Below are 23,970 nucleotides of genomic sequence, written 5' to 3'. Positions count from 1 at the left end.
TCAAAGCATACTTTAATTCCTAGCAGTTTGCTTTTGATAGATAAACAAATGTTGTTAAGGGGCCTTAAGGAAACAGTGCATCTAATGAGTCCTACATTTTCTTTTAAGTATGTATAGATGTATTATCTTGGTTTTAATATTTGCAACTCCTGTTCTGGAGAAAAAATGGCATGAGTGATTCAGGTAGCAGCTCATCTACACCTACTGCTGCTGAAGCTGTTCTAGTAGCGGTCAACCAAAAGTCTAGTGTGAATAATTAAATTAAAAGAGGTCAGGAGTTTTGGGGGAGGTGAATGCATATTTTATTTTTCTTTTTTGTTAAATAAAGTAGCTATTTAGCACTTTTAACTCTACAAAATGTTTCATAATGAAATATAAATAGCTGTTGGACTGTGCTAAAAGACTATTTGAAAGCTCTTACATTATTAAAGAGCTTGGGCTTTGGCTAAGGCAATAAAAGAGGGTTTAAGAGATTTGGATGCTTTTTTTATTATCATCCCAGTGATCCTGTGAGGGTGAAGCTATGCAGCCATCAGCCAGAGGGGTATTTCCATCTCCCTCCCGTGCCGTGCTCAGCGGTGCATAGCTCACGATGGAGACACGCCTGTTCATTACTTGGCTGTCACTGTCATGTCAAAGAGAAAAGAAAGCTGACTGATCCGTTGCCTGCAGAGTTGCCCTCGCGAGCACCCCGCTGAGCACCGCTGGGGCGGGCTCCCTGGGGCCGGAGCGGTGCCCGCAGCCCCGAGAGAGCAGCCGCTTTTTCCGCCCGAGCAGCTCCGCCCGCCCGGTGTCCGCCTGGAGGGGCCGGGCCGGGCCGGGCCTGCGCCCCGTAGCCCTTCCCTGGCGGGCCGCGCGGGGGCGCTCCCTCCCTAAGGCACCCACCACCCCCCCTGCGCTCCCCGCAGGAATGGTTTGGCCTCCCCTCGGTGCCCGCTTGGCCCCTCCCACTCCGAGCGGCTCCGGGGGGAGCGGGCGGGGCGACGCGAGTCACCTGACTCCGCGCGGCGGGGCCGGGGTCGGGGCCATGTCGCGGCGGGAGCGGGGCCCGGAGCCGGGGCCGGGCGGTGCCGAGGTGGCTGCGGAGGATGCGGAGCCGGAGAGTCCCGATCAGTGCCTGTCGCTGCTGCCCTGGGACCGCTTCTCAGCCTGGCTGCACTGCGTGTGCGTGGTGGGCTTCGACCTGGAGCTGGGCCAGGCCGTGGAGGTACGTGCGGCGGCGGGCGGGGGGCACCGCTCGCCCTGCGGGCTGCGGCGGGGCCCCGCCGGAATCGGGCGCTTCCTCTGGCCCCGGTGTTGCACAGAGGCGGGGGAAGCTCGGCCGTGCTGGAGGAGGCGTAGTTGTGCGGAGTCTCGGAGCGGCGAGCGGGGCAGCGCCCCGGTGAACCGGCTCAGCTGTCCCGGGTGAGGCTGGTGCAGCTCTACTCATGGTGCTGCTTGTGCTGGCGGTGGGCGCTTTTAAATGGTTTGCATCGTGTCCCGAGATTTGCACGAAGTACATCGTCGGCTTTCTTTGAGTACGAATAGTGCTGATTTCTATGGCATCTAGGTGTTAAAAAATGTGCTAATAAGGAGAATGTGAGTGATCTTCATAATTAACAGTTCGCCAGGTCGCTGAGGTGTGCGAAAAGGTTCTCTACGGGTTTGAAGCGTTTTCCTGCCGCACAAGCTGGATGCCGGCCCCTGGCAGTGTCACAGCTGCGGCTGCGACTCCCGGCTGTGCCCTCTGTGCAACAGGCGGGGAAACTGTGGCACCGCTTGGGGAGGGCACGGGCAGGGACAGCTGTGGCACCGCTTGGGGAGGGCAGGGACAGCTGTGGCACCGCTTGGGGAGGGCAGGGACAGGGACAGCTGTGGCACCGCTTGGGGAGGGCAGGGACAGGGACAGTTGTGGCACCGCTTTGGGAGGGCACAGGGAGCTCACAGTGCTGGGAAATTGAAAGAAGAATTCTTGTTCGGATCACTTTCACATCCTGTTTTGCCCTGTTCACCATGTGACTGCACAGCAAACTCTTGCTTTCTTTTTCTTTCTCCTTCCCTTGCCTTAAAGGGGTGCCAGTGTAAATGCATGGCAGACTGGCCTAAAATTCAACCAGGCTGTTGCAGTACGTAAAATACGTAACTGTTGGCCACAAAGAAATGCAGATAAAACCAGGATACTGTGTTAATTATCTGAGTTCTCTTCCTTTGATGTTGTAAGGCGGTGTTAACAACAAAGGTTTCTGTATAACCTGCGACTTGGGCAGCTGTTGTGCTCAGTGGCTGAGGGAAGCACAGCCTCTGTCCTGACTGAGACTTCTCAGTTGACAGTCACATTAATTTAACTGGATGCATAAAATGAGACTTAAAATGTCTACAGAACTAAGGCCTGTTTTGCTGGGGTTTTTTTTTGCCCAGTATGTAGCTGCAGGAAGAATAATTAGCTTCAGTTTATATAGGAATTCTGGGAAGAAACACCTGCTAGTGAGGAGAACAAGTATGAATTCAAGTCTGTATGCCAGTCTTCTGACTAAATGTGGATAATTCAGCATCATTCAGCTTCTGAAAGTTACATTTAGTGTACAGCTGCTTAGCATAAGATAGCAAAGGAAAGTATTAAGAGTTGGAAAAGAGGCAGTGACAGGTTTACTCCATGCAGAATGCAGGTGTTCCACTGGTGTCTGCTTTCAGCTTCAGTTGTGCTAATCGTGTCTTACACAGCTGGACATCATTTGATAGGAGACTGAGAGAAAAAAATGCCCTGGAGATTTTATGGCTGGAGGACAGAAAGGTGCTTAGTCAGAGATCAGCCAGTGGGTATATCTGTTGTTTTCTATAGGGTAGGATAGTGTTGTGTTTCCAGGAAATAAATGTACTTACATTGAGCAGAACAAGATTCAATGAGATAATGGGATGTTAGCTGTATGGTAAGATGAGGACTGCATGAAGCTACTGTTCCTGCATTGAACTTCTGCTCTTCAACTAGGTCCCATCTTTGGAAGCCCTGAAACCTTCTTTAAAACATAGTCCTGGAATTTATGTCAAATTTCTTCTGCTTATAAGCTCGCCAAGCATTTCAGAAGTTTTGGAGTGCGTTGTGGGTTGTTTTGAGGACTTTTTTGGTTGAAATTTAGGTGTCTGAGGTTTGTCCTCTTTCCTGTATATTCTATTCCCACCTGCTTGCATAATCACTGATTTTGTACATCCTTTCTTTTCTGAAGTAATTGTGCTTCCGCATCTTAGTTGTGTTGCATCATTTTTTATTTCTGTGTTGTGCAAGCTTACTACATGATCTATTTGTTTTTCTGTTAGTACAAAAAGCCATGACTTTGAGTTTATTCCTTGAGCTTCCACAGTTGCTATTAGGGACTAGTGTTCATCCTGCAAGAGCTGGTAATAATATAGATCATGTTTTGTGGTTGAATTTTGGTTACTCCAGCCTGACTTTTGATTGCAACAGATTTCACACAATGTGCGTTTGCTTTAAATGTAATCCTCTGCTGCATTTTGCATGTACAAGTTAAATCTAAAAGATGTAATCTTCCTCTCCTTTGAGACCTTTTGCACCAAAAATCACAACTACTCAGAGTGTGCACTCTGAATGTACCTTTTTAAATGAATGTGTGTGGTCTCTAACTGGCATCCAAAATACCTTGGAAAGATGGGTGATCAAGAAAGCTTAAAAGCATATGAAGGTAAGAACTGAGACACAATATTAGTAGCTTACAATTGAAAATGTCCTACGGCTGGGAAGGTGTTTGAGTGTTGTACTGTTAAAATATTTGATGGAAACTTATTGCTTATACCCAGCTTATTTTCAAATAAAATAATACTGGTTTTTTCCTCTAGGTGATATATCCTCCACATTCCAAACTCACAGATAAAGAGGTAAGTAATAGTTGCTATATATAATTTGATTTTAGCTTGGGAAATACAAATATATTGTATCTCAGGAAATATAACAGCTGTCTTTTCTTTTCCCTACCCTTTAGAAAACCAATATTTGCTATTTGTCTTTTCCAGATTCTAATTCAGGTAAGTGCTTTCTTCTCTCTGTAGTCTATTGTTGGACTAAACTGTGTTAAAAAAGATTTTGACAGGATGTGTTCTGGGCTTTAGATCAAATACGTATTTATATATCTTAATTAACATTGCAATAGAGAAATGTTGCAGCTAAGGTTAAATATAAAACTGCAACTGTCTGCATTGCAGTAAGGTCTGAGGATTCTTCTCTGGTTTATGTAAGTGTGTAAGACCTTCCAGATGACATTTGTGCAGACGTTTCAGAATACTTGGCAAGTAAAGAATGAACATCTCAATCTTGCTCTTTAAACAAAATAATAGTATTGTCACTGTAGAGAGGAGAGTAGGCATGGAATTTGAAGGATTTAATAAAGCAAATGGAAGTATATGGAACCCTCTTCTCATAAAGGACTAAATGTGTATTTTCTAAGTTCATAACAGTGAAACTGACTTTTCAATTCAAAAGCATTTAGAAAGAACAGTTGTGAAAGGAAAACCTCAGCTATCTTCTGCATTCTTGCTGTGTCTGTAGCTGTGCGTGGTCCTGCTTGTTAAATTATTCTCCAATCTTAAACTTCTGCTGCCAAGGAGAAATTGGGACATGTGGCTGATGGGTTGGACCACCTGCAAAAAGAAATTATAGAAGTTCAGGCACTTTCTTTCACATTTATTTCTATACAGAAGTCAAAACTTGCAGGACCAACATTGTGCCTGTAACTGCAGTGAATCTGTGCTTTTGGATGCTCTGCAGTATGACACTTGGATAGGGAGTGATGCAGATGTGTGAGCTCTCTCTTATGTAATTTTACAAAGTATTTTGGCTAGTTTTTCTCCTTTGTTTAAATATCACTAAAATTAAGGTGTTTTCTCTGTTCTTGCTATTCTGTTGCAAATAGAAGCACAGCTTTCTGTTACTGAAATAGGAGTTAACTGTATCTTCTAATTACTCTCATTGTTAATGGTGATAATTATCTTTAGTCTTTAAAAGGTATCCTGAGGGTACAAAATCATGTGTTAGGAGCAAAGGTTGCTTTCTTAAAATTTTTTCATGTATTTTTTCAAATAAGAGTGTAGTATTCTACTTCAGGCAGAGTAAGTATATGTGAGGAGGTTTTATTTTCAGCCGGGAAAAATTCCACTTTTTTGCTTTTTATGATGTCCCTATTGAGAACTACTGGTTCTTGATCATTCTTGGTAGGCTAAAGTTTCAAATGATGTAGAGGGAATAACCTGTGTAAAACCTGCCTTCCACAAGGCTGGAAGTGTATCCTGTCTGTTGGGATTTATTTTTTCATCATAGGCCTTAGCATAAAAAGAAAAGCTTTATGTAATAGAACAGTGAAGGAAGTTATTAGCTTGCAGCTAAATTTGAGGTCAGCCCATCCCAGGTTTTCATGGCTCAAAAGGTTAATTCAACTTTTTTCTCTTAATATTACAAAGAGAGATTATGCCAGTACTTGTGGCTGGGAATTTAGAGGACAAAATTCATTAAATGAGCTACTAGATCACAACACTTGTGGTTTCAAGCTGAGTTTTGCAGTACAGTTATTTTTAAAACAATGCTTTACCTTCTCTGCATGGATAATTGAAAAAAGACTAGACATTTACCAATCTTCTCTGCAAGAACTTGTTAAATAAGGAGACATCATATTCTGAATGATATTTGAACATAGTGATGATTAAGGGTAATTTAGGTCTTCTGTGTGTAGGTTTTTATAATAGTTCATGAGGGCTTTTTTCCTTTGGATGAAGGGAAGGAGCTTTGAAAAGTTGAAGCAAATATTTATTGCTGTGGTATTGGCATGTGCTGTGGTTTTTCTTATCATTGCTGAGCACTTTTACCTGTTTGAATTCAAGGTCCCATCTCACCGTGTTTTGCTACTTTTGGTTTTGTCTTGGTGCATGGAGGGTTTCTGAGTGCAGCTCCTGGGGTTCTGAGGCTCAGCCCTGGGTGCTCTGTGCATGTCAGTGTTACTCTGCACAGCCAGTGCATCTGCCTCAGGGCTAGGGCTCTCTGTGCTTGTAGCAACAGAATGGGTGTGACTGAAAGAGAACATGAAATAGAACTTTAAAGTCTGGTGAAACAGTTCTGCAGAGAATTAGTTACATTTTTCTCTAAGAAAATCATTTTGATAGAAATGAAGGAAAACTTTGCTCCTTGGGGATATTACTGGGAAGTCCTACTCAATTTCACTCAGTTTTAAGCAATTAACTTTGCAGCTTTCAAAGTGATGAATCCTAGACCTGCCTGTGGAGTTACAGATCAGCATAATGCACTCCTACAGTGTGACATCTGTATGAACTGTATGGTGTCAGAAAAAGAGGTAAAGTGCAGCCATGTAGCAGAGGAATGACATGGCTAAGATGATCAAAACTATACAGGCATGCCAATGAAATGGGGAAGAATGGCAGTAGGAGAAGAGCCATTTGACCTGTTTGAGGACATGATTTTTTTTTCCTTGTTGCAGACTGTTGGCAGAGATGTCTGTTTCCTTGTATTTACTGTTGGCAGAGATGCCAAATTTTCCGCTTATAAAATTATAAATATATTAATGTTCACAAGGGCAATGCAAGATAAATGAACCAAAACTCTAATACCTCTTTGGCTGTAAGCAAGTGCTTATGTTAAACAAGGCTCAAACTCGGAATACTGTCTGTCATTTCTCTCTTCCCCATGTAGGTTGTCTTGGGGACACACAATTTTGTTTTAGATTCCGACGGTCTCCTGGAAGGAAAGTCTCATTCTGTTGTTTTCTGGACCAATTGGATAGAGATCTACCAGTTTACTTAAAGGTTGGAAATGAGAAAAAAAGGAAGTTAAATTTCTTTTGGGTAACGTTAATTTGTGGGTCTTCACCTTTAAATATAACATTTGAAAAGAAAAATCTCTGAACTGGATGTCCTGGAAGTCAAAACTCATGTTTGTTGTAGCATGTTATAATAATAATAATTAGTTTCATTAACTATTCTTTGTTTTATTAGTGTGGATTTTGGATTACAAGGAATTAAATTGAAGCCCAGATCTGTTTCATTATTGACTAGGAACCCGTAGATCAAATTGTAAGAACCATTACTGTTGTGGAAATATGAAGTGCTTTATAACTTAATTTAAAGAATTCCAAGCAAGCTGGGCTGTCTTGGTTTCCACCCTTCAATTTTTAAGCTGGAGCAGTTACCTAAAAGAGGTAGTGGCCGAAAGTTGTTCTCATCATGTCCATAGGGAATATTGAGGCCTCTAGGAGCCTGATTCTCAAAGTCAGTTCAGTTCTGTTTATTTGGCAAACACTTGACTTCTTGTTTGAAGGAAGGATAAAGCTGATGTCTTGTCTTTGAAGTGTGACAGCCTACTTCCTTAATATTCCAAGAATCTTTTGTAAAACTAATACATTGAAAGACTAGGTTTTATCTCTTCAAGTCAGAGCTTTAAGGTTTTTAACTGCTAAAATCTTTTTAGTGCTACTTTGCAGAATTATAAAAGTTGCTTTATTCCTCAAGAAATTATTTCTGGTTTTGGTTTCAGGAGAATGTAGATATAAAAATAGTAAAGCCAGAAAGCACAGCTGTTTTCCCATGATGATGCTTTCTCTTTGAAGTACTTACTAAAGAAGATAATGTTAATAAACACATTAATCGTTCTAGTTTATTGTATCTAATCAGCTTTGGAGCTCACAGGGGAATAGGCTTTTAAACTGTATGTTGAATGCTTCAAAAAGGAGGGCAGTAACAGGTGGTTGTATTGAATTTTTTACTTTCTTTTGCAGAAAGACTCAGCATATTACTATGGCTATGTGTATTTCAGACAAGTTCGAGACAAATCATTAAAAAGAGGCTATTTCCAGAAGGTAATTTCAGTTCTTTTAGGAAAATATTAATTCAGAAATTATTTTTCAGTGACTGCAGAGGAAGAGGAAAACTGTCTTGCTCTCTAGCTAAATTAGTTGTTAATTTATAGTAAATTGTTCAAATTTTACATCAGCTATGCTGTCAGAAGAGGTAGTTTTGTGTCTATGTTTAAAACCAAAAAGTTGGGTACTTTTGGCAGCTGTTTGTCTGCAGTTTGCCTGTAGTCAGATGTGTGGTTGGCTTGCATGTGTGAGAGGAGTCCCACTTGGAGTTGTCTGAGGGTAACAGGTGCAGTAGAACTGAGTGTTAACTGAAAATCTGTTTTGTTACTCTTTATTCCAGTCGCTGGTCCTCATCAGCAAGCTGCCTTATGTCCATCTCTTTCGTACCATGCTTAAGCAAATAGCACCAGAATATTTTGAAAAAAGCGAAGCTTTCCTGGAAGCAGGTAGTGGTCCTACAATGTTGAACTCCTACGCTATCACATACTTCTGGAGAAATAAACAACACTGTCATATTCTAGTTTGTGGTTTGGTCTTCTTGCAGGGTAGAGGGTTGAAATTTTAGCAAACTGGCTTGACTTCTAGATCATTGAACAGAGCTAATTGAATTCTAGATCTTCCCTGGGAGAGTTGGAGGTCCCTCCTGAAACACCTCTAGGGTTGTGTGTGTTTCAGGACCAGCTGTTAAGCACAAGGAGCTGATGGCAATCCTTACTTTGCAGTCTTCACCACCCAAGTCCTTTTGGGCAGTGTGGCAGCTTTTGCTAGCAGCTGTACAAATGTCATCTTGCTTGAGGTTTGGTTTTTTGTGTGTGTGATTTATTTATTTTTTGACCAAATGGAAAAAGTGACAGAGCAGTGCTGGTAACAGGTGCCTCAGCCTCACTGCAGAGCTGAAAGAGCTGGAGAAAGACAAATAGAAAAGTTATTTACTCTTTGCCTGGAAGAGCTCTGTTTTGTGTACTGTGCCTGCCCCATACAGCTTTCATGGTTTTCTGTTTTCACTGAGAAACAATTTGTGTAAACCATGAAAGAATTGCATTTTTCAATCACCTGTTTTCTTGAGAGGTTGTATTATGAGCAAAATAAGCTCTGCAGAAACTATGAGAATTATGTCTTATATTCATAATGGTTTACAAGAAAATGCTGAAAAACTTTCTAGCCAACTACAAACCAGCTTTTTCCTTAACTGCTGGTGTTCATTGGTTCTGCAGTGGCCAATATACATAAATAGAGGCATTCTTTTCAAAATTTTTTAGTATGTACTTTCATCGTTTCTCAGGTAATGTTTCTTCAACTAATTTTAAGTCTTGTTATTACAAAAATTGTAAGACCAGATAACACTGTTTTCTTGAAATTAAAATCTTTATAGTTCTAATGGAATAATACGTAATGTTTAAAAGGCTGTAAAACTTTAGTGTGATTGAGAGACGAGTAGAACTGCTGTGGATTATTAGCACTAATTTCAAGTTGCAGTGTGCACAAAGGTGACTCTGTGATCATGGTTTATAGCTTGCAGAAACTCTGGTATTTTTCTTTCAGTTTGTAGTGACATTGATCGTTGGCCAGCACCAGTTCCAGGGGAAGTTCTGCAGTTGCCTCTTATGGGTGTCATAATGAAGGTGAGGACTCCTGCACTTGTTCTTCTCTGAGGCTGTTTTCCCCACCTTTCACTGTACAGTTCCTCACTGCCTTGTGCCTTGTTTTTATTGTCCTGTTCTTCCAAACAAGAGTACATGTTTACAGCAGTCAGAGTGAAGGTCTGGGAGATCCTGATTAAGTGCTTTAATTGAGGGGAGGAGGGGAGGATCTTTTATAGTGCTTGGGTTAATATTTAATTTTAGTAGTTACTAAAAAGTGATGTTTCAATACAACTACTAGTTGCAGTATCCGTATTATCTCTCTGGAATTTGCATTCTTGGAGACTTTAGTGCTAATTATGTTTGTCAAATCAAACATAAAGTAGCACTTCAAAATACTGAGAGCTAAATTCCAGTCAAGCAAATTAAATATATTAATGAAAATCATTCTCATTCCTGAAAGCTGACAAGTAAAAATCTTTTTTGTCCTGCACACCAGAAATAATTGCTTGTGCTGTTTATATTGTTTAATGGCAGTGAAATATGTCTGAAGAAAGCCATTAAAGAAGTTATATCTAGGGCATAGTGAAGAACTGTTGAATTTATACAGTGGTTAAGGACTGGGCCTCTGGGAGTTGTATTAATTTTATAATCCATATGAAGTGCAATTAAATTGATTTGATGAAGTTGTAGGTTACAGCCAGAAGTACCTTCTCAGCAGATGCTCTCAAGTTTATAGAAAGACATGTGTGCTTTACCAGGGAGTGAAAGAAGTTTCTGAAACTATACTAAAAGCAGAAATTTAATAGAATGTTTCTGGATCCTGGGTGATGAGGAGTGTCAGATATGTCTTCTTTGGGTATTGCCTGCATTTATCTCATCAATAATTCTTACCCATGAGAACTGAAATTGCATTCCTAAACTGAGTAAAGCCATAATTACTGTCCAGTGATACTGTCCCTGGTTTTTATACTGCTTGGGCAGTTTTAAGTGTTGTGTGTAAATGACATCCATTTGTGCATACCAGCTTCCACTATGATTCAATTCAAGACTTACAGATGCAAACTGTGAGGCCAGAGAAGCCTCACATGTTCAGACTATTTGGATTCTGGCAAGTCTCATTTGCCAGAACATCTTGATGTTTTAGGAGACAATTTTTTTCTAAAAGTAATTCTGTAACATCTTAAACCACCAAGACCTTATTTCAGATCATTCTTCCCAAAATTTAGAGGTATTTTTATTGAAATTGCAGTTACAATTTTGACTTACTTTACCAATAGTCTCTTTTTAAACTGGAGTATTGTTTTCATATTCTATTAGTCAATTTGCTGCTGGAAATTCTGTAGGTGGAAGTTCTATAGAGAAAATAAGCATCATGCTGTAGTATATCTTCTCAAAATGTTACAGATTTTCTCTAAGTCAGCATTTGAAGTGCCTGCTGGATTCAGTACAAGGGAAAATAAATCTTTCTTTTTCTTTCCAAGTTGCGGATTCCAACATATCGTGACAAGCCTGGAACATCGATAGTACAGAATATGCACCAGGTAGTGATTAGATACTGATATTGTATACAGCCCCAGACAAAGCTAGACATCTGCTTTCCTTATTTAAACTTGTTAGTTAGAAAAGATGGGTAGCAAATCATCATAATCTATGATAATAATAAAACCCACAATCTTTGAAACTTTGAATGGAGTAGTCCAGATTTGGATTCTTCATAGAAAGGATATTCTAACCCCATAACCCTGAGCAGGGAGAGATATCCAGGTCCTGGAAGAAGATAGTTGGCTGACCTGAACATCTTTTTAATGTTTGGATAGTTTGGGTTTTTTTGAGGATGAATACAGAATTGAAAGTCTTTACCCATAGAAGATGTTTATGAAACCAATCTGTCTGTGTCTTCATGTGCAGTTGTTTGAAACAGCTTCGGTATTTTATAGATTTTCTGGACTGAAAGCCACATGCCTGTTAGTGGGGGGGTGTGTCTTGGGAGATGTCTTGCTCATAGAACACAAAGGTAGTTGTGGAGATAATATACAGTACTATATACTGCAGCAGTACGTGAATAATTAGACTATATCCTGTCTACTGTCTGTAAGCATTTAAGGGAAACCATTTCATTTAATACCTAGGTGTTCTGATGACTAAAAACCAAGCATTGCGATGTCTTTTAGGCAGATGCTCAGATCTCCATGGCTTTACCGACTGTTCATGAAGTAGATCTTTTCAGGTAGGAGCTTGGACTGATTAATTCCTAGCTGTGAACTCCCACATATTTTTGATTTATGGCAATTCCTTAACACATCTCATGGCTTGTAAGCTAATATTTATCAGTGTTGGTTTTAATATTTCTTTTCTGTAAAGTTTGCTAAAACACAGTTTCAACAATACACAGGCTGAAACAGCAATAAATAAGCAAGTTCATTAAATGTTCCAGTTTACAGGAGTATTTTATGTTTTTCAAATTACTGTTAAAATGCTACCACAAACTTCTTCTTTATGCCTTTATTAACCAGAAGAAATACGTATTTTATGATGTCAAATGTATTAAACTGCCTCCATCTGTTTTTAGGTGTTTCTGTCCAGTGTTCTTCCACATTCAGATGCTTTGGGAGCTGGTGCTGCTGGGAGAACCACTTGTTGTGATGGCACCATCACCAGCAGAATCTTCAGAAACTGTGTTAGCCCTTGTTAGGTAAATGCAGTAGAGCTTTCTAACTATGGCTAAGGGAGTTGGTGTAAGATTCCAGCTGAGTGGACCTTCATTGATCTGAGTGTGATAAAACATTACAAATTTTAGATTTGCTTGTGTCTTTCATGAAGGTTTGCACTGAGTACATAAATCAAGCTCATCCTTCTTGTACCTTGCAGCTGTATTTCACCACTGAAGTACTGCAGTGACTTCAGGCCATACTTCACCATCCACGACAGTGAATTCAAAGAATACACAACTCGCACACAAGCCCCGTAAGTAAATCCAACTCTCTGGAGAAGATGTTGCTCAAAGCTACTCATAACCATAAATTTGTATTAAAATACTGTTTAACTATTCTGGATTTCTATAATTAGAGAATTAGGTTTAGACTCTTTTCTTTTTTTTTTGTGAGATTATAATGCAGTGTGCAGCAATTAGCTGATTTAAGTTTTTATTCCAGTTAGATAAGACAAAGAAGTTTCGAAACAATGCCATAATTAAACCAGGCTTGAGTTTCATAGGATACTTCTCTACAGAATAAGTCAAACTGCAAGTATGAACCCAAGAAAAGTCCTTGGTTTTCCATAAGGGTTTGTCTGTGCAACACCAGCTCCAGAGTAGCTCCTTGGGAAATTCTGCTGTATTTTACTTTTTAATTACCTGCTAAACAAAGTGACTTGTAGAATTCAACATCCATATAGCTATTTTGTAAAGCTAAGTCCTAGTTGAGACAATTTAAAAATCAAATATCTCATCACTAAATTTATTAAGTTATTAATGTAAATAAGTCAGAAACTATTTTTTTAAAAGTGTGAATGTCCAAAACCAGTGATGTTTGAAACTGCTTTAAGGACACTTTTTTTCTCCCATTATTTTTTTAAATCGTGCTGTTATTTTGAGAGCATACACCTCCAGTATTTCTTAATATATTGTTATTTAAATGCAGCTTGATTTTGGAATGGAATGCATTTGTTAGATTCAGTGATCTTTTAATAGATAAATTTCTTCTAATGTCAGAACAGGCAGAGGTTGTTGATTTGGATTTTTTTTTACTTTGTTGTTCTCTTTACTGTAGTTTTCCTCTCAATTGGTGTATTGCCAGAAATGGAGCAGTGGAGAAACACATAAACATAGGCAATATGTTTTAGATTGTGTTCCATGGGAATGGTTATGCAGTATGTAATTTAGTTTCTAAAAATAATTCCAGGAAGAATTTGGTTAAACTTTAGTAACCCATGTTTCAGAATTCCATCCACTCTTCTGGAGCAAAATAAAAAGGTTGGTCACTACAGGGATTAGTATTTGAAATAGAGCTGAAATTGCCCTGACTTTTTTATGGAAAACAAAATGTTGGAAAGATTGGAGATAGGTTTTTAAAACCGTGGTTCTAAGAAGGTGAGGAATCCAAATTATGCCAATTCTGTGTATTATATTATCTTAATAATAGAGTGAAGCAGGGAAACTTCTGGGTAGTGTACAGAAAGTGTTAAACTTTGGGATTTCTAAGACCAGTCTAACAAAATGATGATAAACTATTTTTAAGATGGCAGTTTCAGTGAGATTTACTGCTATATTCCTTAGCTGATGTTTGACTGTAAAACGAGTGGCAACCACTCTATTGAAAAACATGTTCATACGTCATCATATCAGAGCTATAAATCCCAAATTTTGCAGGCTTATGCTGCAGCACTTTGCTATTACTGCCCCTTGTTCCCTGTGTGCCCAAGCACAGAGCAGGCAGAGAAATCTGGCAGAGTGTGAGGTGGGGCACAGTGCTCTTCAAGTGCTTGTGCTGCATCACTTGATAACTGCTGCTTAAAGCAAGTGGGATTTTAAGTGTCTCATTTTCTTAATGACATGCACATTCAAGTACTGAGGGTTTGTTATCATCAAACCTTGAAAAGTAGCACTTTGTCTTTCAAATATGGGTCAGATTCCTGTTCATAAAAAAAAAAAAAAACAAACAAAAAACCAACACATCACAAACTCCTAATAACTTATAATGTGCTGTTCTCACCATTGCAAGTGGGCAGAATTTAGCCAAGTCTAAGCAGATGATGTCATTTTTATTCTATTCAACAGTCGTTATTGTTTGTACTTTAAGATACCTGTGTTATTTTCTAAAACATTGAAACTTTGCTAAACGTTTGTCCTCTTATGTGCAATTTAAAATGTAACTCTTAAATACCAAAGGAAAATAATTTCAAGTTAAGAATTTAAGTTGACCTTTTCTGCTTGTTAAGGCTGAAGCTCTTGCTGTCATATTTTAATCATTGTCATTACTTTTCTAGGCCATCTGTCATTCTAGGAGTGACAAATCCCTTTTTTGCTAAAACACTTCAGCACTGGCCTCACATTATCCGAATTGGAGATATCAAGCTTCCAGGTAAAATAGAAATATTTTCTACAATCCTGTGCAAAGGGATCTAGCTGTGTGCTTATTTATTTACAAACATATGTAATTATGTTCCATTTATTTAATTTAATGCTAACTAAATTTTCATGGATGTAAATCTGTCAAGTGAAATTAGAATTTTGACTGCTCTATGTCTTTTCAAAGCTAGTATCTTAAATGCAAAAGATAGTAATACTCATTATATAATAGACTATACTATAATATACTATATAATAATGTTTTACCTTTCACAGAATCCTGAATTTGTATCTCTACCAATAAGGTATTAAAATGAGACATAATATATTACTGATGTTAATTTTAGTGTGAACAGAATATAATAAATCAGTCACAGCCAGCACAGAATGAGACCCATATGAAAGCTATATTTGAATGTTACAGTAATCTAAAAAGTTGTTGGCAATATTTTGAAAATATATTTCTAATCTGGCAATATTCCAGTAATTATTAATTGTTCAGTCTGGATTATTTCCTTACATGATTGAGCGTAGAATTTTCATGTAATGTTTGAATAACGTGTCAATTGCCACCATTCTAATTACTGTATGAATTTCCTGAATGTAGCTGTTTGCTGCTGCAGGTTCACTACACTGTTCTGGCAGTGGGAATGCATAAATATGCAATTAAGATAAAACACCATAAAATTAATTTTTTGTAGAAGTTAATTTTAACTTCTGAGTACACTGAATTAATTAAGGATTGTGTACTGTGTCAATATAATTAGGCAAGGCTCTGCTTAACTTGAAAATACCATGTCTGTGTATGGTCAGAATACCTGTGGGGGTTAGGGTAGTGTGGGGAAGAGTTACTTTGCTGCTGTGTAGCTAATGTTTGGAAAGTAGAATCTTCAACTCTGCAAATCCATTTAAACAGGTGGCCTTCAAATCTATTATACAGTTTCAAGTATGATATTCTAGTTTTGATGTAGCTATGGGAAATGCTGAGTCAGGAAGTTCTAGAGAAGCATCTGTCTGACTTGTCTTTAAAAATTTATATTTTATTTCTTTAGGGACAAAGAGCGGTTCTGATTATGTTTTGTTGGTTTTTTTCCTTCTTTTTTCCCCAACTCTGCAGTTCCAAGAGCAATTTAACTATTACTGTTTCTAAAGTCAAGCATCCAAATAGATTTAGGAGGAAGGTTCTGATGAGGCTGCAAGACTGTGAACAGGTTTAAGGTCTTCTGGTTGGAGCAGGATAAATTGGGAAAACAAAAGCCCTTAGTATGGCCTATGACAAAGGAGACTTAAATTCATTTTCTTACAGCACTTAATCCGTGGCTACTATTTTATTTTCTTCTATACAAATTTTAATTATGCCAAGGTACCAAAGTTTTGTTCCCAAAAGCATTTACACTAAGAGGAACAAGGGAAAATGCAATAAAAATATGAAATTAAGAAAATATTGTTCTCTGCTATATATCTGTATGTTAATTGGCTGCTTGAATTCCGAAGATCATCCTTTGGCTGGTTTTGTTTGTGGGGCTTTTTTAGTATTCTTTTTGCTTGTTTGGGTTTTTGTTTGTTTTCAGTTTTGTTTGTTTTTTTTTCTTTTCAACGAGGAAGACTTAAATCAAAAGTCTATTTGCTGTTATTCACGTGTTTGCTGAGTGTTTCTGGATATATACTTGGATTCTTGTCAATGTTTCTAATGTTTCTTACAACATTAGTCTTCAAGTAAGGTGGCTTTATGTGTTTTGGCAGGTGAAGTTCCAAAGCAGGTGAAAGTGAAAAAACTGAAGAACCTTAAAACTTTGGACTCCAAACCTGGTAATAACTTCAGAATTAAATTGTCAATGTTTTCATTTTAAAAGGTGTACCTCATTTCTCCTGTGGCTATATGCTGCTTTCTTTCCTTTAGGTGTTTATACCTCTTACAAGCCATACTTGAACAAAGATGAAGAAATCGTTAAGCAGTTGCAAAAGGTAATGGTGTAGATCAGTTCTTAATGGCAGCTGGTTTGTGTGTTTTGTGTACTGGGGTTTCATATCAGGCTGCTCTTAGTGTAATTGAACTGAAACTGGATTCTGCTTCCTTTGCCCCAGATCATAACAAAATAGATGTACATACACCCTCATTGTAGAAGGGCTGCTGCCTTATTAGCAGCTTCTATAACTGTATGAATGGTGGACCTCAGTAAGTTAGCTTAATAATTTAAAGAATTAAAGGTATTTTATCTGTTCATCTGTTGAGGTTTTCCATCCTCTGCCACCCCCACTCTGGTCTCTTTGGTCTAAAGAGATGTGTAAGAATCAGAGCTTCCAGATTTTAACTGATTTGCAAACACTTCTTTATAGAAATGTTTCTTTCCTTGAGTTGCTTTACATGAAAATAAAAAAATCAGTAATTGCAAAGACAAATGTCTGTACACAAGAACTTGATGCTATTGCTTTCCTTCCCTGGTTCAGGGTAGGAAGTTCTGTGTGTGGGCATATGGCAAATGAATACAGATTATAATAAATATTCATAAAAAGTAAACCCACCACAACTACCTACATACTTTGGAGTAACAGACTGACTGTGATGTGTTGTTTTGGGTTTTTTTAAGGGAGTACAACAGAAGCGTCCTACAGAAGCCCAGAGTGTGATACTTCGGCGCTATTTCTTGGAACTGACGGAAAGTTTCATTATTCCTTTAGTGAGTTCTTAGAGTAATGGGGTTTTTACAGAAGCAATAAGGAGTAGTTTTTCTGGAGTTACCCTAAGTCCAGTAGCTCTCCAGTGTAACCCTGGAATCAAGCCTGGGCCCAGCTGGTGAGGACAGCCTCCTGCTGTCACACTGGCGATGGCCCCACTCCCTGTGCCTCGGACACCTCGGGGCTGTGGCCATGCCTGTGCCAAGCCTTGCTAGAGCAGAGATGGCCACAGCTCAGACAGTCCTCTGTGGGTTAATTCTAACTCTAATGTTTGGCTAAGGGACTCAGAAAATCTCTTCCAAACACTTGATACAAAGTGCGGTTACTGTTTGGAATCACCCACGATATGGGGTGGACTGTCCACTTTCTGTGGACTGTTTCCAAAGAAAAGAGTGATTGTTTACCAGTGGCTTAAGTTCAGGATATAGATATTCTATCTGTGCATTTGCCTCCTGTCCTTCTTTGCCTCATGTCCTTCTTGAACTTTACTGGCTCAAAGTTCTGGAGTTGGGAAGTACAGTCTATATAAGATAAGCTCCTTCTTGTTTTCTCTTGTGGTAAATACGCACAACCCCACCCTGTACTAACACTGGGAAGAGAAAATGCTGTGGTCACAAGCAATAAGTAAACACACATGTGGACTGTGTGTCCTTAATACTGGTTATGCAAACAACCTTTCCTTTTCCTTTCCCCAGGAACGTTACGTGGCAAGCTTAATGCCTTTGCAGAAATGCATATCACCCTGGAAGGTGAGGAAGTGTAATTTGAATGAGCTGGAAATTGGTAATTAGAGAAATCAAGGTCTGCTAATTTTTTTTTTTTGTCTGTAGAGTCCACCACAGCTAAGGCAGTTTAGCCAAGATGACTTCATGAAGACATTGGAAAAAGCAGGACCACAGCTCACCTCGGGTTTAAAGGGAGATTGGATAGGACTTTACAGGTAATTTCTTTCATCAGCATAAAAAATATGTAAATTAAAACAGATCAATAATATTAATGCTCTTTTTCCTGAGGAAACTTACAATTGGGATTGATTTGAGTAAGACTTTCTTTTAGAATGTATGCTTTAATAGAAATTGATAGGGCTAAGCATACTTTACTTGCTTAAATCTCTTCTTTGCTAACATTACAGGTTTCTGTTATTTGTGGTTTTATTTCTGGTTCTAACTTGATTTCTCCTTCCAATCAAACATAAATATGAAAATTAGGCTGTTTCAAACTGAGCCTTGATCTCTTTTTTCCTAAAATTCCCTAATCTTTATTGTGTTTCAGACACGTGTTCTTTACATTCTTTTCTCAATCCTTAAGTACTAGAATTAATGTTCATCTCTACTTTAGAATATTACATCTTTTTGAAAGTATATAGAGAAAGGGTTCTAATATCTAACTGAATCTCAAATATAATTACATTTGATAATGTAGAAAACACTGTTACCACAGTGTTAAATATAAAATAAAAATGTATTTTTCTTTGGTGTTTTACCAGGCATTTTTTGAAATCGCCCAACTTTGATGGTTGGTTTAGGAACCGGCAGAAAGAAATGACCCAGAAGTTAGAGGCCCTTCATTTAGAAGAACTCTGTAATGAGGTTAGAAAAATGCGTGCTTATATTTATCATCTTGTAATAAAAATACATTCTCCCACAAGTCAGTTTTACTCCTGCTTTCATAGGTTGAACGTGACATTGTTGACAGTTTTGTGAATCCTGATCTAGCAAAACATGATTTTGTTAAACAAGTACAAGTAGAACTGACACAGCAAGAGAACAACATGAAATACAGTTCGCTTGTCATAGCAACTGTCATCCTTTGTAGAACCTACTTTTAGGTTTGTTGTGTATTTTAAAATAAAGTACACACACCCACCCTCTAAAAAAAAAGCTTTTTCCTCTTACTTGACAATATTACTCTGTTCAGCTTCCATTCTTGACAACATATTTTCAGTTACAATACAGTTTGTAGCTTTAAAGGTAAAAATTCAGCTAATTTGACATTCTAATTGACAGCTAATTAGTTATATTTAGTAAATAAGCCTACAACTGATGAATAGGAATGGAAACCTTAGAAGTGAAGTCTGTTTATATATAACAAAATTCCACATAACTATTCTGATGTTATAAGAGCCATTCCTTAATTAAGAAGCTGAAATGGGTATCAATATAATTTGAGTTGGAACAACTGATAGAAAAAGGAATTGCCAGAGCAGAAGATGTTGTACAGCCAGAGAGGGAATAAGAAGAACAAAAACAAAGTAAGGCAACACTACAGCTTTAAAGCAAACAAACAAAATTGCTCTGTCTATTTCTCAAAAGCCATTTATTTTTATCCCTTGCCTTGTCAATTCCCAAACACTAAAAATGTAGCAAATCCAAACAGATTATTCAAATAGAGCAGACCAAATAATTTGCAGGTCAGTTATACAACTTAGACTCTATCCAACTGTATTTGACATGAACTTAATCAAAGAATAGGAAATGTGTTACAAATTTATTACTGATTCTGCTCCTTTCTTGTTTTTTCTTTTGACCCACAAAATAAATGTTTCTTTGTCGATGAACAAATGTATTTCATAGGGGAGTTGTAAGGGGGTAGGGGAGCAGAACTTCCATAAGAAAATTCACTTGATTGTATCTTACTAGTTATCAAGCTGTGATCTCCTTTAGTGCCCTAGAAACAGTAAGCACTGCCCTGAACTACTGTAATACTTCATTGTGCTGGCAGTTCTGATTTGGTAATCATTCACTGCCATTTGGCATTGTAGATGCTCTTTCTCAAACTGAGCCTGTTTGGCAGGATTTTTCCCCCCGTTAATTTATTTGTATTGTGTTTGTGTGCAAGTTTGCTGTTATGTGAAGTACAAATAAAGCAGATTTTGTAGTTCACAGTAAAGACAGTGCATGAGTAAAATAAGGTTAGCAAATGGCATCGGAATAAGGAAAATACCTATTCTGAACATTAGGTATAGATTAAGACCTCTTTTGAAAATTACATATGCAACCATAAATAATTCAATGCCTGATTTTTTCTTTCAGAACTTAGTTTTCTGGAGTCAGAAGCATACTGAGGTAGAAACGGTGGATCTTGTCTTAAAGTTAAAAAATAAACTGGTAAGTAACTGAATTGAACATTACTTAGCTACATAAAAGTTTTATATAGCTGATTTTGCAAGTACATAAATGAAAATATTCATCATTATCTAGGTAGTTTAAAGATTCAGTCATTCATTCAGGCTTGAAAAACAGAAACAGTCAGTTTCAGCCATGCCTGAAAAGTGATTTGGCTTCCCAATATCATCTGGCTATGCTGGAAGCATTCTATTGCTGGGATTTTTTAAATTACCTCTAAGTCTGTGACTGAGCTGAATCCCCAGAGAAGAAGAAAACCAAATTTTGTTGTTATTTCTGAAAGTCCAAGTCAGTGTTCTCACTGTTGTGTGGTTGCTGAGGAAACCTGCTGTTGTCCAAATTCCTACTCAGTCAGCAAGTGAGGAATTCATTTTCCAGATTTTGTAATACATGACTTTGATATTTCTTAAGGTAACCTTGCATTTTTAGTACAAATCTTGTTTTCTGGTACCTTTGCAGTTGCAGGCTGACAGAGAACATCTTCCTGTGAAAACTGACACACTGAAAAAGCTGCAGACACACATCAATGATATTATACTGGCACTGCCAGATGACTTACAGGACATCTTGCTCAAAACTGGCACAACATGATTTCTGCTGAGCTTTTTTGGTGCCAAAAAACAGAAGGCAAGTAGTCTCACAGAAGACAGTGGCTTACCAAGTTTGGAACACAGCTCTAAACCAGTACATTAACACTACAAACGGACTGTACTAACAGTATAGCCCACTATATCATTCTCACTGTTTTTTCCACTCAATACCAATGCAACTAAAGGGATTTTTATGTCTAATACTATTTGAAATAAGTGCTCTTAAGAATGATCTGTGGGCATATAAACTGGGCCACAGTATAGGACTACAGTGCAGTGCTGGCATTGCAGAATGTTTTCCAATTGGTGCTGCTATACCCAGTCCTTCTCAGGGGTAGGCAATATTGAACCTGTACTGTCCTGTTGATGTAGTATCTGATTCTTTTTCTTTGTTTTTTACTTTCAGTTTTTAGCTAGTGGTAAGTCCAACTGACATATTGGTGATTTGGCCAGAATGCCTTAAAATTGAGGTATTTTACTGGTAAATCACAGCTTTTAAAACTGTTTCAGGAGCAACTGAAATGATCACATCCATTCTTAACTTTCTGTATTTCTCCTTCTTACCATCTTTCCAAAATGATACTGATTTAGCATCTTTAAAGAAGAGAAGGCAGCTGACAAAAATTTCCTGAAAGGAAATCTCTTCCACTCAGTGTAAGTTATCAGGGTGCTCTTACATGCCTTAAAGTAATTATATACTAATTTGTGGTTTTAAACTGCTGACATACAGGATTTCAACTGGATCACTCATGTAAATGTAAGCATGCAGTATTCATCAGAGGAAATGAACACTGTGGTGTTCTAATAGGGATTTTAAAATGGGTAGTTTTGGTAGAGTTAGCTGATACGCAGTCTGTTTCAGTTGGAGATCATACCAGTCAGCTCCTGTTATAATTTTTAACTTCATTATTTTTGACTTACCTAGTCAGGTGTGTGAGGAGGTGATGAGGCTGGAGGGAGAAAATGTTGGCTTCATCTGAAGAAAGCCTCTGGACAGGTCAGACTGGCAAAAAAAGATTGTAGCATGAAATTATTCTCAGTATGTGCATACAGCAGACATGCATAAAGACTACCTTCCTCTTGCATATTCAGCAACAAGAATGGGATGTTTTATCTTCTTGAACAAGTTTCAGTGGTATATAAGAACTCAGCTGCTCCACATGCAGTGTTGTACTTTGACCAGTTTCAAGTAGAGCAAACATAATGTTATAGTGCACACACAGCATATACTTCTATATGTCAAGTGGATCACAGTTATTAAAAAAAAACAACTCTGCTTTTAAGTGCTTGGATAGAATTTTTTAAATCTTAAGACATAATCCTGCTATAAGAACATGCTTTTGTATAACAAATATTTCATACCATCTTTATAAAAATGTCTTATTTAGATATAAAGTGTCACAACAGTATTTTTATGAAAATAATGTATTTTAATACTGTTATGTTTTTATTTACAATTACTCACGACCAAAAGTTTACTGTATCTATTATGTTACATAAACTATACCACTTCAGCATTAATTGCTATTTGCAAATTTTTTTTTGCACGCCCTGTGAAAAGCATTTCTAATCAGAAATTATTAAGTGGCCATTCATACCCTAAATTATCTTAACTATTTAATCTGTAGCACTATGTTGTTTCTTGGAACCATGTAAACTGGTAACAACTATGATAACTAGCACATGACTGCAAATACTTTTTTTTTAAACAAAAATAAAGAGTTTGATTTTTATTTTTTTTTCTTTGGAAGTTATGTGACTTAGATGATGGGTGTGTTTGGTTTGCTTGGTTTTTCCCCTCCCCTGTGTAAGCAAAGCCGTTCAGCTTGAAAAGACTGCTGCTTGATGAAACTGTACCCCTGAGCTGACCAGAAATGTGATGGTGTGGTGTTGTGGTTTGATTATGCATCATGGTTGGAATGAGACAGAGCTGCAGGATCCTCAGCAAAGCAAATGGCAGGGCCTGGATTCTAAGGCAGGTGTTTGTTAGATTGTACTCAAAGAACTGAAATAGTGAAAGGTATGTAGGAACAACCGATACACTAAGAATAGGCCAGCTTGGAGATCCAGAAAGTAACTGTCCTCAAGCACAGGGAAGCTTCACTTTCCTAGCCCAAAAAAGAAGTGTAAATACTGAATGCTCTGAACAGAAGATGGGTAAATATTGGAAACCTAGAACTGGACTCCTTAGATTATAGCTTCCTGATAGTTTTCATGGTCAGGATCATATTAACATCTTGGGCACAAACTAGATTTAAAGTATGATTTATTTCTTTTACAAAAATACAACTTCCCATCTTAATTTACACCAGGTTTTGGGTTCAGAAGAACATCATTTAGAATTAGAATAAGGTTTTCAACATGATACCTAAGAGCAGTTGTTGATGCCCCATCCCTGGAAGTGTTCAAGGTGGGTTGGACAGGGCACTGAGTACCTCATCTAGTGGAAGGTCCTTGTCCATAGGAGGGAGGTGGAACCAACCCTTCCAACCCAAACCATTTTATTATTCTGTGGAAAGAACAGCCTCAATTATCTGGCTTAGTAGCCAGATGTTAATATCTGATTCAGGACTATTTTAATAAAGATCATTAACGATGTTTTTCTTTAGTAAAGGATAAGTAAATACGTTCTGTGAATAGAACGTTGCCCCTGGCTCGGCTCAGTTTTATTCTGCTCTTACGTGCCCGTGTCTGGCGCTCCCTGCCCGTGAACCGAGAGTGCTTCGGTGCCAGCCCTGTGCCGCAGCTCGGGGCCTCTGGGGCGGGTCAGGGCGGGGTCCTGCTGGGACCGGGATGCCTAATAATTGCTGTAGTAGTGACTATGTGTATATGTATATGTGTACAATAAATAATAGCCGTTTGTTTCGGTTTGGGATTTTAGAGTTTTAGGGGGGGTTGGTTTTGGTTTTTTCTTTATTAAATGACCTTGTCGCTATTGGGATGCTTTTGGAGCCTCTCCGAGGATCGGTTTCGCCAGTCTCTCCCTGCATGCTGGGAGCGGACCCTGTTGCCGTCCCCCGCCCGGCGGCTGCGAGGGGAGCGTTACCGGGGCTGCCACCTGTCCCCCGGCCAGGGCGGGGCCGC

The 23,970-nt window shown here is 38.5% G+C and overlaps 1 protein-coding gene across 2 annotated transcripts; it reads left to right on the top strand.

Annotated features, from left to right (window-relative positions):
* The first annotated feature begins 1,008 nt into the window (after positions 1-1,008).
* DENND6A (DENN domain containing 6A) lies at positions 1,009-22,627 on the top strand. Of its 2 annotated transcripts, XM_030956875.1 has the most exons (20): positions 1,009-1,207; positions 3,829-3,867; positions 3,972-4,014; positions 6,683-6,795; positions 7,764-7,844; positions 8,188-8,293; positions 9,390-9,469; positions 10,912-10,971; positions 11,602-11,657; positions 12,000-12,122; positions 12,299-12,394; positions 14,414-14,508; positions 16,239-16,304; positions 16,396-16,460; positions 17,084-17,173; positions 17,867-17,920; positions 18,002-18,111; positions 18,658-18,760; positions 20,204-20,278; positions 20,756-22,627. In XM_030956875.1, exons 1-20 carry the CDS (start codon positions 1,028-1,030, stop codon positions 20,885-20,887), a joined length of 1,767 nt encoding a protein of 588 aa, XP_030812735.1. In that variant the 5' UTR covers positions 1,009-1,027; the 3' UTR covers positions 20,888-22,627. The 2 variants fall into 2 exon arrangements, with proteins under 2 accessions (XP_030812735.1, XP_030812736.1); XM_030956876.1 differs by lacking the exon at positions 10,912-10,971.
* The last annotated feature ends 1,343 nt before the right edge of the window (positions 22,628-23,970 follow it).

Source organism: Camarhynchus parvulus, chromosome 12 (assembly GCF_901933205.1).
Source record: "Camarhynchus parvulus chromosome 12, STF_HiC, whole genome shotgun sequence".
In the NCBI taxonomy this organism is placed as follows: Eukaryota; Metazoa; Chordata; class Aves; order Passeriformes; family Thraupidae; genus Camarhynchus; species Camarhynchus parvulus.
Note: the sequence above shows the minus strand (reverse complement) of the source record. Positions and strands in the feature narration are given on the sequence as shown.

What these genes read in the sequence shown, in the direction of transcription:
- DENND6A (XM_030956875.1), top strand. Translation starts at nt 1,028, where the DNA reads ATGTCGCGGCGGGAGCGGGGCCCGGAGCCGGGGCCGGGCGGTGCCGAG. An exon ending in TCGTTAAGCAGTTGCAAAAG is followed by an intron (nt 16,461 to 17,083) that starts GTAATGGTGTAG and finishes GGTTTTTTTAAG; the next exon opens with GGAGTACAACAGAAGCGTCC. An exon ending in GATTGGATAGGACTTTACAG is followed by an intron (nt 18,112 to 18,657) that starts GTAATTTCTTTC and finishes GTGTTTTACCAG; the next exon opens with GCATTTTTTGAAATCGCCCA.